Here is a 14860-nt window from a genome sequence, read left to right on the forward strand (position 1 = left end):
TAACTATGAATGCATTTTTTTTCTTGGCTTTACTTTTTTCTCCTAAATCTGGAAGAGAGTCTGACTCAGCCTTAATCCAGTATATTTTCTTGTCTGCTGGTTATATTAATCTTTCATCGAGCAGGAGAGAGTTTTTTTCTCTTTGAACATCTCTTATTGAAATCAGAAGTGATTTAGCACCTTCTTTAACATATTCAAGTTTTTACTGTACAGAAAACAGAGGAATTTATTGTAGGTATATTTTAGAGTCTTTAAATTCAGACAAACAGAAAATCTGTATATTGACTTAATTTAGGATTAAGGTTGTGCATATTTTGGGTACCTCAGGAAACACCTGACCCAAAGAAAATACAAGGGGAAGATATTGTTCAATCAGTTTAGTAGGACTTCTTAAAATTAGACTGCTGCAATGACTATGCTGGCCCTCATGTTAAGAGCTGATAGTGTAGTTCCATGGTTGTAAAATAATTCAGGCTCAGCCTGTCACCAAGGAATGCAGACTCCATTGCATAATGGTCACTAGAGATGACACAAAGGAGAGGGCTATCTCTCATGATAAGAGCAGATGAGAGGGAAGGGCAGGACCTTTGTCTGGTGGCAAGGCTGTAGTGAACTGGAATGGTTAAGGTAGTTTGGAGGCTAAAATATAATACTTGACAACAGTTTCAGATGGGAAAAAACCAATAATATGCAGAAGAAATGCTTCACAGCCAATAAAACACATTACAGGTGAGGATAAGTCTTTGTATGTGTTGTTTAGTAATAGCAAGTGTATTTATGTAGGTTAAAATGCATTCAGTTTGAAACTGGATTTCTTCAATACAGGTCCTGGAATATTTACTGTGGGCCAGTATATGTATGGAATCATCCATTCCACTCTTATCTGTACATTATTTGACGTGGAGATCCACCCTATATACGGCAGTTTCTCAGTGTTATTTTGATTGTCAAGCCAGCATTCATGGAGAGGTATCCCGATTTATCATACATAGCATTTCAGATGTGATCAAATGGGAAATAAATATTTATTTAAATATTCCTGCTTATTATCAGTTCATATGTATTTAGAGTTCTGTCCGTATTCCAAAATTCAACTACAAAGTGGAGGTGTGTTTCCACATGTAAATGCGTAATCAATTAGAAGTTAAATGTAATAATACTTTGTAATATAATCACAGTCATAGACTTCCAGCATTAAGTAGTGTCTAGCTCCCATTCACATATACAGAAGGTATTTTGCAAAGGTTTTCATCTCCTTTTCAGTTATTGTTCATGACCTGTCTTTGCATTGCAGCTCTTTGTAGTTGTCTGAATTCAAGAATGATATAATTCTAAAATTAAGTACCAACATACAGAATATGAAAACAGAGTATAACTATTTTTTTTAATGCTTCGGACAGATATTTGCTCGCCATGGTCTGATTAAAATTGATGAACTGAAGCAATTAGAAAGCATCAGTTCTTCACTGGAAAACTCAGAGACAAAAAAGATTTTTAGAGAAGCCACTCTAAAGGTATCATTCTACAATTCATTATAAACAGGTAGAATAGTTACAATCTATGAACAGAACACAACACAGTTATTTACTTACTTTTTTCTTTGTGTCAGATGTCAGTAATGATTTTCAAGAGAGCAGTATATGAGTCCAGAAGAAAGCCAAAACGCTACTTTCGACCTAAGTTAAGACTTAGCCTGAAAGAAGCACAAAATGTAAGTCAAACATTTTGTGTAATCCTTCTATTTGTTTACTATTTGCATGGGATGAATATGTGATATAATTCTGCTTAATACACATGGTGCTATTCACAAAGAGAAAGTTTTACTCTTTCAGTTTCATAGTTAACATAATTTATTATTAAAATTCAGAACAAAGTTGACAAGAGTCAAGATGTAGTAATTACTACTTTGGAATATAGTGATTGTTTTCCAGCATTTTTTCCTTTAGCAATTATGTTAGCAATAAAAATACAAGAAATCTTGTTCACATTCATACCAAGTGTATGGGAGTCCTGAGTTTGCCCTGATGTGTTAAATTACTGTGAAGAAAAAGGGGTACTTTGAAAAAAAGCTATGTGTTTTTATATTTATTTATACTTAGAATGGAGAACTCTCTTAAGTCTTGAGAAAGTATTTTTGAAGGCCACTTCATGAATTAGAGAAAGACATTCAGGATACAAAGTAGACTTCTAAGGAAGTAATGAATTTCCTCAAGTTTCACACTTCCCTTGTGCTGTTTTCAGGCAGTGTCAAAAACGAGTTATCCATTGGGATAAGGATTATAAATAAGCAGAGAAAATGCTTTTTTGTGTGAGTGCATTGTCCCTTTTTTGGTCAGCATGCAGACTTCAATATATCAAACTTTAGCAGTTAATTTTATCTTTATGCCATTATGCTACTGTGTGGGTTCGTAATGTTTATGCATCTTACTTAAACTGTATCACCCATTTTTAGTCATGAGTTGGCAGGTCTTTCAAATTCGAGACCTTTCCTAGATACAGGACTGCACAGATAGAACAGAAAGTTCTCATGTTGATTGAGGATGCTTTTGTCTGAGTGGTTATTCCCTTTATGATGGACAGGTGGTTGTTCTGTTTTCTTACTGTTTGCAACTGTGATTTAAATAAATTTAATTATTGCAGTATTCCATAGGAAGCTGGCAGAGGAGAGTGACTGAAAGTACTAATCAGCAAGCTCCCCAAACCACGTTCTTTTACTAGAGTAATATTGCCTACTCATTGGGATGCTTTGCACCCATGTAAGCAAAAGATTGTGACCTCTTTGCATTGTGACACCCTCTTGTGATAAAAACCATTATTCTGTGGAATGTTCTTAGCTGATGGTGGTATAACTATAGATAGTTTGATTTTATTAAGTAAATTATTTTCTTTTGCAAATACTGCATTATGAAGAACAGTATCACAGGAGTAAATATGTTGGTTGAATGGGACTCCTGAAAGTCATTTAGTCCAGCCTCTGACTTGAAATATGACTTTTGCCCATGATAGCTCAAATTAGATGTGGCTTTGTCTTCAAAACCTTCAATGAATAAGATTCCCTAGTCAATCTAGAGAACCTCTTCCAGTACTGCCCTACTTTCCTAGTTAACATACTTTTTCTAGTGTCCAGTCTGCAAGTCATCCCTGATGCTTTCAGAATCATCTGAAGTAATCTAGTCCAGTCCCCCAAAGTTGAAACTGTGGTCATTACTCCTTGTTACACTGTCTGTTTCTACTCAGAAGAGCTTGGCCTGCTTAATTTTATCACTCTTCAAGTAGTTGTAGGCAGCTATTAGGTCACCCATTAGCCTCCTGTTTGCCAGGCTTCCTCAGCCGATTCTTTTGTGGTTTATGCCCCTAATTATCTTGGTAGACCTCCACGGGTCCCTGTCCTGTTTCTTAGCATCCTTCTTACACAAAGGAGCCCAAAACTGTAGAGCCCCATGAGTTCTAAGTAACAGAAGAAAATAACCTTTCAGTGTGTTGTACACTTCCCCAGTGTATCCCAGTCTGAAGTTTGCCTTCTTTGTGACAAGAGGACACTGCTGGCTTAAGTTTAACAACCAGGTCTTTTTTGGCAATGCTGCTACTCCAGAAGCTGGTTTCCGATCTGTAGGGATGTATTACTCCCCAGATGCAGAGCTTGGCACTTCTCCCAGTAGAACTACTTCCTCAAGTTTCTCAAGGTCTCCTTGGACTGAAATTCCATCATCTTTTAATTCTTAGGATGTAGGTATAGATCCATTACATACGTACCTCATAATATAACAGCAAAATTGAGGAACCTTTGCATTTTTAGAGAGACAAAAGGAACAAGATACTACAAAATGACATCACCTTTGCCACAGTTTATCTAATGCTAGAACAGATTCAAACATTCAGACCTGAATTAATAGTTTTAATCTGGATTTTTTTGTTCATAATTATCTAATTTGTTCATAAAATACTTTGGGATAAGCTGTATGTAAAAACATGTACTGCACTAGGTACAGTAAAGCTGAATCAAAAGAACAATGATGTTTTTTCTGTCTTAAAAAAAAATTAATATTGGTCAATTTTTATTTAATTATTTCTTTGCTGTTAGTCCCTAGTATGTTAGGGGTTTTTTAAAGAAAATTGGCTGTATTAGAAAGACTTAACAGAAGCAACTAAGATTGTTCATTTGAACTACTTCTGGTTAATAGTAAAATTATAATGAAGTTATACCAAAATGTTACAGATATGATCTGATTGTATTGAACACTTCTGTTACATTAAGTTACTTATCAAAGCCTTTTGAAGTTTATCTGATACTTCAGTTTCAAGTATGAATTGTAATTAATATTGAACAGCTGTGTGGACAGCACAATTGATCTGTTTCAAAACTTACTTACTGGAAATATCCAAGATAGGGCCCGGACTTCAGCATGTTCAAGTATGTGTGGTTTGCACATATAAGGGTACTGGTCAACTTTCTCAAGGCCAGTTGATTCTGGAAGACTTCTGAAGTTCTGAATGATGGTCATCTGAAAGTCTGGCTGAACCATTAGGATATTAGGAACTCAACATGCTTTCAAATAGGGCATCTGCTCATCAGACACCTGTCAGGTTAGTAGGAACCTTTGTCACATGGCAGGAATCTCATATATCTGATCTCCAGAAGCTTGAAAAATCTTCAGTAGCTAATTTTGTTTGGCAGTATGTTTGACTGTCTGACGAAACCGAATGCCTGAAGGTAACAACAAATTGTTAGAAATTACACTGTTCATAACTCCCCCACTAAAATATTTTGCTTCTAAAATGTGTCATAACAGTTTTCATTACCTTATTTAAGAAGGGATTATATTGAATGTTCATATTTGTTTCTGCATGCCTTTTGTAGTTTTTTACAAGATTTGTTGAATGACTTAAAATCTGAAAGCACTATTTAATTATTTCAGAATATTTTGTAGGTTTATTAAGTGTCAAGTAAATGCAAAAATATGGGAAATTTATTTTTGCCTAATGTTTTGACTTTCAAAACAATTTCCTTTTTAAATTATACTACATTGTACAGGTTCTATAACAGGTAGAATAGTTATATTTAGAGCTCAGTCCAGCATGTTACAGAGTACATTATGCTTGGATTATCAAGGAATTAAAGCTCTTCCTTCTCATCTAGTATGTACGCAGTGGAATATGGTTTTGTACTTAAATCACCTCAGAAAAGGGAAACAAGCTAGTCTAATTATTTAGTTTGTTAGCTTTCACTCTGAGGTTCTTTTACACCAGTGCAATATTTGTTTTCTGAACATGAAAAGACAATGCTTATGCAAAAATAGTAGTAGTAAATTACATGCCTATTCTGCTCTGCATTTTAATGAAGGTATTTAAACAAAACCTGCAATTTGTGCTTATCCTATCCTGGAATATATGTGATGTATATTGCTTTCTGCTTGCATAGATCTGATTCTGACTTGGCTCATAAAAACAAATCCACAGTGTGTGGAAAAAGATATATTGAATACAATGACACAAAACATTAAAATAAATGCGTAGTTTGCTTTGAAATTTTTTTAGTCTGCTAACATTATTATGAGGATTTATTTAAAAAAAATGTCGAAAATTTGGTTTTGAGTTATTTTGTTAGGAGAATGTGCATCACAATCACAAAATGGTTGAGATTGGAAGGGTTCACTGGAGGTCTTCTGGTCCAATCCCTCTGCTCAAGCGGGGCCACTTTGAGCTGGTTTCCCAGGACTATGTCCAGTCAGCTTTTGAGTATCTTCAAGTATAGAGACTCCACAACTTCTTTAGGCAACCTATATCAGTACTCAGTCACCCCCAAAGTGAAAAAGTGTTTCCTGATGTTTAGAGGGAACCTCAGATGTTTCATTTTGTGCTCATTGCCTCTGGTCCTGTCACTGGGCACCACTGAAAAGAGCCTGGCTCTGTTGTCTTTGCGCCCTCCATTCAGGTATTCATATACACTGATGAGATCCCCACTGAGCATTCTTTTCTCCAGTCTGAACAGTTCCAGCTCTCTTAGCCTTTCCTCATAGGGTAGATGCTCTAGTTCTTTAAACATCTTCGAGGCCCTTCTTTGGACTTTCTCCAGTATATTCATGTGTCTCACTGGCGAGCCCAGAATGGACACAGTACTTCAGGTGTGACCTCACCAGTAGAGGGGAAGGTTCCTCTCCCTTGACCTGCTAGCAATACTTTGCGTAACGCAGCCCAGGGTACTGTCAACCTTCTTTGCTGCAAGGGTTCATTGCTGGCTCATGTTCAACTTGGTGTCCACCAGGACCCCCAAGTCCTTTTTTGACAAGCTGCTTTCCAGCTGGGTGGTCCCCCAGCATGTACTGGTGCATGGGTTTGTTCCTTCCCAGGTGCAGGACTTTGCACTTTTCTTTGTTGAATGTCATGAGGTTCCTATCAACCTGTTGAGGCCTCTCTGGATGGCAGCATGACCCTCTGGCATATCAGCCACTTCTCCCAGTTTTGTGTCATCTGCAAATTTGCTGAGGGTTGTGGAAGGCATTGTCAAAGCCTTTACTGAAATATAGGTAGACAACATCCACTGTTCGCCACTGCTCTACCAGGCAAGTAATCTCAACATAGAAGTGTATCAAGTTGATCAAGCATGACTTCCCCTTCTTGAATCCATGGTAACTACTTCGGATGGTTTTGTTGACCTTCATGGGCCTCAGAATGGTGTTGTGATTTAACCCCAGCTGGCAACCTAGTACCACACAGTGGCTCACTCACAATTTCCTGTCCCCTGGTGGGATGGAGATGAGAATTGGGAAAAAGGTAAAACTCGTGGGTAGAGATAAGAATAAATGAATAATTGAAATAAAATTAAATATAACAACAACAATTGTAATGGAAAAGAGAGAGAAGGAAAGAGGAATAAAATCCAAAAGGAAAAAAAAACCCACAAATGATGCACAATACAATTGTGTACTACCCACTGACCAATGCCCATCCAGTCCCCGAGCAGTGATCACAAGACCCCAACCAACTCCCCCAGTTTATATAGTCAGCATGATGTTCTATGGTATGGAATATCCCTGTGGCTAGTTCAGGTCAACTGCCCTGGCTGTGTCCCCTCCCAATTTCTTGTGCCCCTATAGCCTCCTCAATGTTGGGGGTCTGAGAAACTGAGAAGTCTTTAACTTAAGTATAAATATTACGTAGCAACAACCGAAAACATCAGTGTGTTACCAACAATATTCTCATACTAAATCCAAAACACAGTATTTACTAGCTACTGAAAAGAAAATTAACTCTATCCCAGCCAAAACCAGGACAAATGGTTTCTAGGATTAGTTGCTCCATCAGTATCCGATATTAACTATCTTTTTTGTTTACTTTTACTATACTTGCAGCAGAAATAGTTCCTCTTGACAGATAGTTATAGTATTGATGAGGCTGGCTCATTATGTAAGTTATTTGAAAACAAAAATAACTCATTAACCTTAATAAATATCTGACATGCTGTCAGATATTGAACAGATCAGTCTTTTTCCATCAGGAACACATCTGAGCTGGTCTGTAATTTGGAAGCTAAAATAAAGGATGTGGATCCAGCAAAGCAAGAAAGAAATTCCCACATTTTTGTCTAGTTAAATGTGCCTAGGAACAGATCTGGTGGTTTTATTTAGGAAAGTTCCAAATAAATAGAACTGAAATGTTGATGGATTATGAGCAACAATTTAAAGTAGCGTATCTCTGATTTACTTTATGTCTGGTAGTGGTTTGATAACCATGTAAACAAAACATTGAAATAAAATTTTAGAATATTTTCTTACACAGATATCTGATTTCTTAGTAGTTAATACTGCAAATACATTTTAGTGCGTTCTGCCTTGTAATTTTATGTTATGCTGTTTGAAATGTGCAACTGAGAGACTATAATAGTATTTCACTTTCACTGCAGTGCTGAGCACCCTAATCTTTCTCTGATTTTCTGCAAAGTGGGTAGGAGTTAGGTCTTTATGGTCAAGTTTGTATTATTATAAGGAGAGATCTGGGTGGCTTTAAACTACATGGCCTTAATACTCTCACTTATAATTTCTATTGTATTGTTTTCTAAGTGAAATACCATGCAGCAGTGTGGTTGCTATGAAATTATGACACTTGAGTCCTGTACCTGAGCATGAGGTTTTACTGTGTCTTTGAAGCATGAAATTCATAACAACAATATATATTACAGTATATTATTTTCTGTTTTAAACACGTACTTACTTTGTGATGGAGAACTGTTTTGAAAGCAATCTTGCTGTATTGTAACTCAGGTTAGATATTACAAGGCTTACATTATCTTTTCTTACTTAGTTGCCATGGCCTCGCACTATTACTGAACGACTGCTGACAGAAATGTTTGATGGTGTGGCAGCTCAATTCCTGGCCATCCTGGAAGCTCTGTCTGATAGTAGCAGGCGTGTGTTGCACCCTGTTCTACCTGGTCCTGATGAAGTGGAAATTCGTGATGTTGTTTCAGAGCTTCTTTTTGCAGGCTTGGAAATCCTCTCAGGTAACAGCACAAAGAAGCAAAAGAGTGTTGGTGAGGAGGCCAGACCTCCATTATATTTTATCTTTTGTTTGTATAAAAGAAAGAACTTGCCTGAAGGCATATATTTCATTTATAACAATAGCAGCTATAGAAGCAGGTAAACTTTCTTATCTTCATAACTTTTAAAATAAAAATCTGGGTTGATCTCTGTGGTCTGTTGTACCAGTAAAAATCTACAGTAATGTACATATGGCTTTTCTGAATACAGTGGAATTTACTTTCTTCATAGCAGCCCGTATGGTGCTGCACCTTGCATTTGTGGCTAAAACAGTGTTGATAACACACCATTATTTTGGCTATTGCTGAGCAGTGCTTGCACAGCACCAAGGCTGTCTCACCAACCCTCCTCCCATCAAAGGCCAGTAGGCTGGGGATGGGCAGGAGGTTGGGAGAGGGCATAGCTGGGACAGCTGACCAGAACTCACCAAAGGCTATTCCATACCATATGACATCATGCTCAGCAATAAAACTGGGGGCTAAGGGAGAGGGCAGGGGGACAGTAGTGGTTATAGTGTTTGTCTTCCCAAGCAATTGCTACATATCCTGAGGCCCTCCTTTCCAGGATGTGGCTGGATATCTGCCTGCCTATGGGAAAGAGTGAATAAATTCATTTTTTGCTTTGCTTGCAGACACAACTTTTGCTTTTCTTATTAAACTGTCTTTATCTCAACTCATAAGCTTTTCCATCCTCTTTTCTCCCTGTGTCCTGTTGAGGAGGTGCAATGAGAGAGCAGCTGGGTAGGGGTCTGGAAGCCAGGCAAGGTCAACAGACCATGATCTTTTATGTAACTTCTTTTTTAAGTCACTCAAAGCTAAATTTAAAAACTTGAGGAAAACACTGGACTTGATGATTCCTTCCAAACCTTTTTTTGCTGGGCTGTGGGTTGAATATAGATATACAGGTATTTTGTTAGTAAAAGAATACATATAAACTAAATACACTTCAGAATCGTTTTTTTTTTATATGATTATGGTCTAATTGCAATACAAGTAAAATACAATATAAACTGATTTAATGAATTGTCTATATTAAAAGGTGGAGTGAGCAGTACTAGTATTCAAGGAAGTCATTGCGCTGATCATTTTGGTATAATTAATGCATCATCAACCCTTCTACAGCTGATACTGACAGGTAAACTAGCTTCAAATTTTCAAAGGATTCTGTACCCAGTGATGAAAATACTTGGTGAGCAGAATTAATTTTCATATTAGTAGCAGTTCTATGCATAAAGGGACTGCAAAATTCTGTCCTCATTGCATGAGATATGCTTGTTTATACATGTAATGTTAAGATATGCAAAAGGGATTATGTACAGATACAATCATGATTTTCTTAACACAAGTATTATCTAAATAGCATGTAGCAATATAGAGACAATGTAATCACATACTGTTCACATAGCAGTTGATCTAGATATGTTAATGTCTCTAAACAATTATTCAAAAGCCAAATACTGCAATAATGTCCTGGTACATTCTTATGGAAGTGAAGTGGGATGCAGGAACATAAGGACTGTCGTAAGCTTGTTGAGTCCTTGGACCAATCATTGTGCTACTTTGGAAAATAATAGCGGTCTATTACTAAGTTAATTTTGCTAACATCTTTTAGCTGAGTGACCACGTGCCCAGGTGATACAACAATGATTATGGCATATTCTTTGGACTGCAGAACACTGCTAAATATATTAACTAAGACACTTGCTTAGAGTTCCAAGGACTGAGAGATCCCCTTTCTGCCCTACTGCGGTTTGAATAAACTTGAAGAGTGAAAATATAGAGTTCCTATGTGTACATACACATTTTTTGATACAGTAATGAGAAATGCTCACCTATCTGGCAGAAAAAATTTTCATGTTTCTATGCATTTTTTTAAACTAAATTTCTGATAAGAAGGGCCATTATAGGGTGATACTCAGGTTTAAGCTCTTTCTGCAACACAAAGGACTAGATCCTTGAAAGTCTCTACACAAGTACATTATTATCAGTAATAGTAGAGCCTTTTTGGAATGTAACAGGACATTGCAGATGCATCATTAAAGTAGTACGTAAGCATAGACATTACAGCAAAATAAGAAATCTATTGTATATTGTAGAACTATCAAAGCATATGTCAAGATTGTGCTGACTCTTCAAAAACATGTGGAGCTTTATCTTTGTATTTATCAATACCCAAATTATGAAATTAATTTAAACTTCAATTAAATATCTGAATATATATAAAAATATACATATATAAAATATATATATATAAAACTGATAAAGTATTTTTGTCATCATTGCAGGAGAAAAGGGAGTGTCTGGAGATGCTGCTGTGAAATTCATAAAATTAGCTTTCAGTTATGAAGAGTGGGATGTGTTTGATTCTGCTATTGGATTTGTTGTTAATTTTCTTCAGGTAATCCAGATGCTATTTAGAAATTCTTTATGTAGTCTTTTCCTATGAGGGTAAGGAAGAGTATTCAAAGTACATATTTTTTAAGACAAATTTGTATTGTTTTCTTCTTTTAATTAGGCTCAAGATGACCCAACATGGAAGAAAGCTGAAATGGAACTCAAACTTCTTACACTGATGCAACCTTTACTAGAAAGAAGAAAATTTAAACATGATTTTTCTATTAGTGAAAATAATACCAAAGAAGCTAGGATGCCTCATGGTTCTGAAATGAAGCAAACATTTGGAAGTGAGTGTTGTTCAGTTATGGCTGTGTTTACATTTCAAATATTTTTGCAGCAAGAAATTTTGTTTATTATTTAAAAAGCTATGTAACACGGTGCATGTAGTATTCTATGACAAAAACTAGCAATTGAGAAACAGCCACCTATTGAATTTTCGTTTGCCAAAACATGACTTTATACCATTTCCCTTGTGTGTGAAAATGCATGATGCATGTTAAACATATATCAGTTTATATGCAGATGTAAAATGGATGAATGCCTATAGAGAGATTTTCAGGACAAAAGCAGAACAGACATGTTTAACTTCTTTTGTCTGTTCTTGTACTTCACTTACATAGAATTTCTTGACTTTGAAGCAAGAAAAACTTCTTAAAGCAACTGCAGTTTAATTCTATGACATTCCAAAAAACTGCAAATATCTTGAAAACTTTCTGTTTTCAAAAATAAAAGTGCTTACTTTCCACAGAAGGGAATAAAATTGGGAATACCTGTCCCCTTTGTATTTACTGTTTCTTGGACCATATTATCTGCTGGCATAAACTGGTAAGTCAATTCTCTCACTTGTTTTCAAACAGAGGTTTGTAACTAGAAGTAACCTATTGCCTTTCCTTTTCTTCCTTTTGATAAATGTTGAGTGTAGAGGGTTCCTTAAAGTGTGGAGAGCCTTCTCATGAACTTATCATTTTGGCAACAACAGTGTTTTCCTGTGTCTCCACATCTATGCAGGTAATAAGAGAATTAAAGACATTTCTTCTCAATGAATCACTTAATCTGTAATGAATGCATATAACTTAATACCAAAGGAATCAGTTGCATGATTAACTAACAGCAAGAATATAAAAAAAATGAAAAAAACCCTACTTATGAAATGTCATAACTTTGTGATTTTTGTTTTAAATATTTGTTTCATTTTTTTTTTAATTGATGCTATGTAATCAGGCTACTTTAAAATGTTTAATAGATACTGAATCTATTTGGAAGATGATAGGGCTAATTGCATGTTTCGGCTAATCAAGCAGAGATCAAATTTCTTCAAGTATATTAGATATAGGTTGACAAATATACTCAGCTGTAGAAAACACATCTGCAATATTTATAGATATGGGAGCAGTTACTTTAAGGAATGATAATAGCACAGGTATGTCTGCAATTTAACATAAATGCTTACGGCAAACAAACAAGCAGCAGCAACAAAGAAACCAGAGAGTGGAACTTTTTGGTCTGAAGTTTCTACTACAGAATAATCTAGTTACTTATCTGATTGTTTATTCCCAGAGTAACCACTTTTAGTTTACTTGCTCAAACTGAGATTTTCATTAATGTGCTACTGTGAAGGGAAAAAAAATACAGTGCAATGTCTCCACTAGCACTTACATTAAAACAGTTTGTGATCCAAAATACTAATGAAAAATCTTCCTTAGAAAAAACCTGTTCTGATAACATGGCATATGTCTTAACTGCAAAATTTATCTTAGTTACAATTTTAATATTGCTCCAATTTGAGGTTAACTGGAGACACACGTTTCTAGATTTAGTGTAATATTTTCAGTAAATATACTTTGCCTGTGAGATAAGTTATACCTTTAGAGAGCATGATTTGTCAGGTTTTTTACATGGCCACTCTATCATAGAGACAGGTTACCTGGATTTAAACTCTTCTGGTTCTTTTACACTTCCCCACAAATCTCCTTGGTACCTAGTCTGTCCAGGGAAGAAAGACAAATTCTCCTCTGATTAACAGAGAATTCACTGATGGTGAAGTTACCTGATACAGCTGAGCCAACCTAACAGTTTGTTGCCACCAAACAAGTGGCAAAAGTAATCTTGATTTACTTCTTTTTCAGTCCTTTTCTCCCCTCTCTTCTCAATATCAATATCATATCCCTGAAATCTTACACTCATACCTGTATGAATGGACAGATAGTGTGGATATAGCAGGCCTGAGTTTCATTGCACCTGAGGTACTCATCTAACTCTGGTATAAATGACAATAAAGATGTGTACTAAACCTTAATCACTGTTCAGAATGTGTTTAACACAGCGTAGATGGACTCCATGGACTTTTAAAATGTGTTAATTAAGAATTTTATTTAATAGAGTTTTGATTTTTTTTTTTTCTTCACTAGCTATAGATGTGTTTTAACATTTCTTTCAGTTGTTAGATATTGCACTCCAACATTTTTTCTAGTTGTTTAAGCTGTTTTTCACTACTCCCTTATCTGAGATGCACCAACAATCCATGGAAGTACTCTGTCAATGCAAAATGTAACCTACTAATTTAGATCGTCTGCAAATATTTAAATACTTCAATAAAAAAATAAAGCTGTTAAATTGCATTACTTAGTTTCCCCAGAATGTATTGACTGTTGTAAAAATTTGCAGATAGTTAATTTGCTTGTCTCTCCGATGTAATTTTCATCTCACTGCTTTCCTCATCTGTGTTATTTTTAAGAGCTTGAAAATAAAAAAAAAAAAGAAAAAGAAAAAAATGATACCTCTTAAACCCACTTGTATTGTTGGGAGAAGAAAAGCTTGGATGGTCTACCAGAAATTATGTTTTAAAAAATATTTCCTAAGTTTTCAAAATGTTGTTATCCCTTATAAGACATTTAAATGTGATAATGGTTTATTTACTTATTTTGAGAAATTTCAAAACTGTTTATGTACTGACTGTTTTGAGAGTATATACATACCTGTTTCTACAATTATATCTTCTTTTTCTTTCCAGAATATCCAACCTGATGAAGAAATACTTGTTGATGTGATAATGTTTTTGTGGCAGAAGTGTAAAACGGGACTGCAGCAAATCCAAATGAGTGGAAGTGACTACTTAAAATATGTCCACAAATACAAAGCTTACCAAGTACTCCTTTATTATAATGTATTTATTTTAATATGAATGTAGCCTGCTTTACTAAAGCCAAGATAAAATTTTAGTGTCCAGTCTAAGTACTTTTTCATATGGTAAAATGCAGATAAGTCTTCACTGAAAATATGAATTGTAGATACACTTTGAACACACTGTGCTCCCATATGCCAGTATCAAAATACCTCTTAGCCTTTTCTCTGTAAAGTAACGCATTCCCTGCCAGCGGGCCATAGTGGAAAGAAGCTAAAATAGTGAAAGTATTCGGGCATGATGTAATAGAAGCATTTGGTGTGTTGTGGTGGAAAATATCAATATATTTCAAGAAAGTTCCCTAGATTAGTTGAACAAAGTGGCAAAAACCTTAAAAAAAGCTTAACAGAAGGGAGATGGGGTTCAATAGTATTTGGCTTACTGGATGGAGCCACAGCCTTACCTTGAACTTTCCCTGAGGCTGAGAGGCTCTTGGTGAATGCAGTCTTCTGAAGGGTAATTTACGCTAGTTTCTCTGGGCTGCCACTTGATGCTAACCAAGCAGTTCTGGAGGAGTTAATTTTGTATTGTGATCCCTATAGTAAAATTGTTCAGAGATTCACCAGAAGGTTACTTTGCAGTTACTTTCCTTGTGTGTACAACAGCAGCATTCACACATCTTACACTGTTTAAGTGGGAAGATATGGGGATAAATGAGAGGCAAATGACCAAATCTGCTGGAAGGCTTACTGCACTATGACAAGATATGAAAGCTGTGCCCGTAGAACAATCATAAACCTTTCTAAAAT

General features: G+C 35.7%; 1 protein-coding gene across 1 annotated transcript in view; it reads left to right on the forward strand.

Annotated features, from left to right (window-relative positions):
* The window catches only part of CFAP54 (cilia and flagella associated protein 54), a 116271-nt gene that overhangs the window by 14222 nt on the left and 87189 nt on the right, over positions 1–14860 (forward strand). The window contains exons 6-14 of the mRNA XM_040596088.1: positions 826–969; positions 1401–1514; positions 1610–1711; positions 8299–8497; positions 9573–9668; positions 10819–10931; positions 11049–11221; positions 11848–11938; positions 13941–14075. Coding sequence (XP_040452022.1) covers positions 826–969; positions 1401–1514; positions 1610–1711; positions 8299–8497; positions 9573–9668; positions 10819–10931; positions 11049–11221; positions 11848–11938; positions 13941–14075 — 1167 coding nt within the window. The remainder of the gene's footprint in view (positions 1–825; positions 970–1400; positions 1515–1609; positions 1712–8298; positions 8498–9572; positions 9669–10818; positions 10932–11048; positions 11222–11847; positions 11939–13940; positions 14076–14860) is intronic.

The sequence above is a fragment of the Falco naumanni genome, chromosome 5, assembly GCF_017639655.2.
Source record: "Falco naumanni isolate bFalNau1 chromosome 5, bFalNau1.pat, whole genome shotgun sequence".
NCBI classification, from domain to species: Eukaryota; Metazoa; Chordata; class Aves; order Falconiformes; family Falconidae; genus Falco; species Falco naumanni.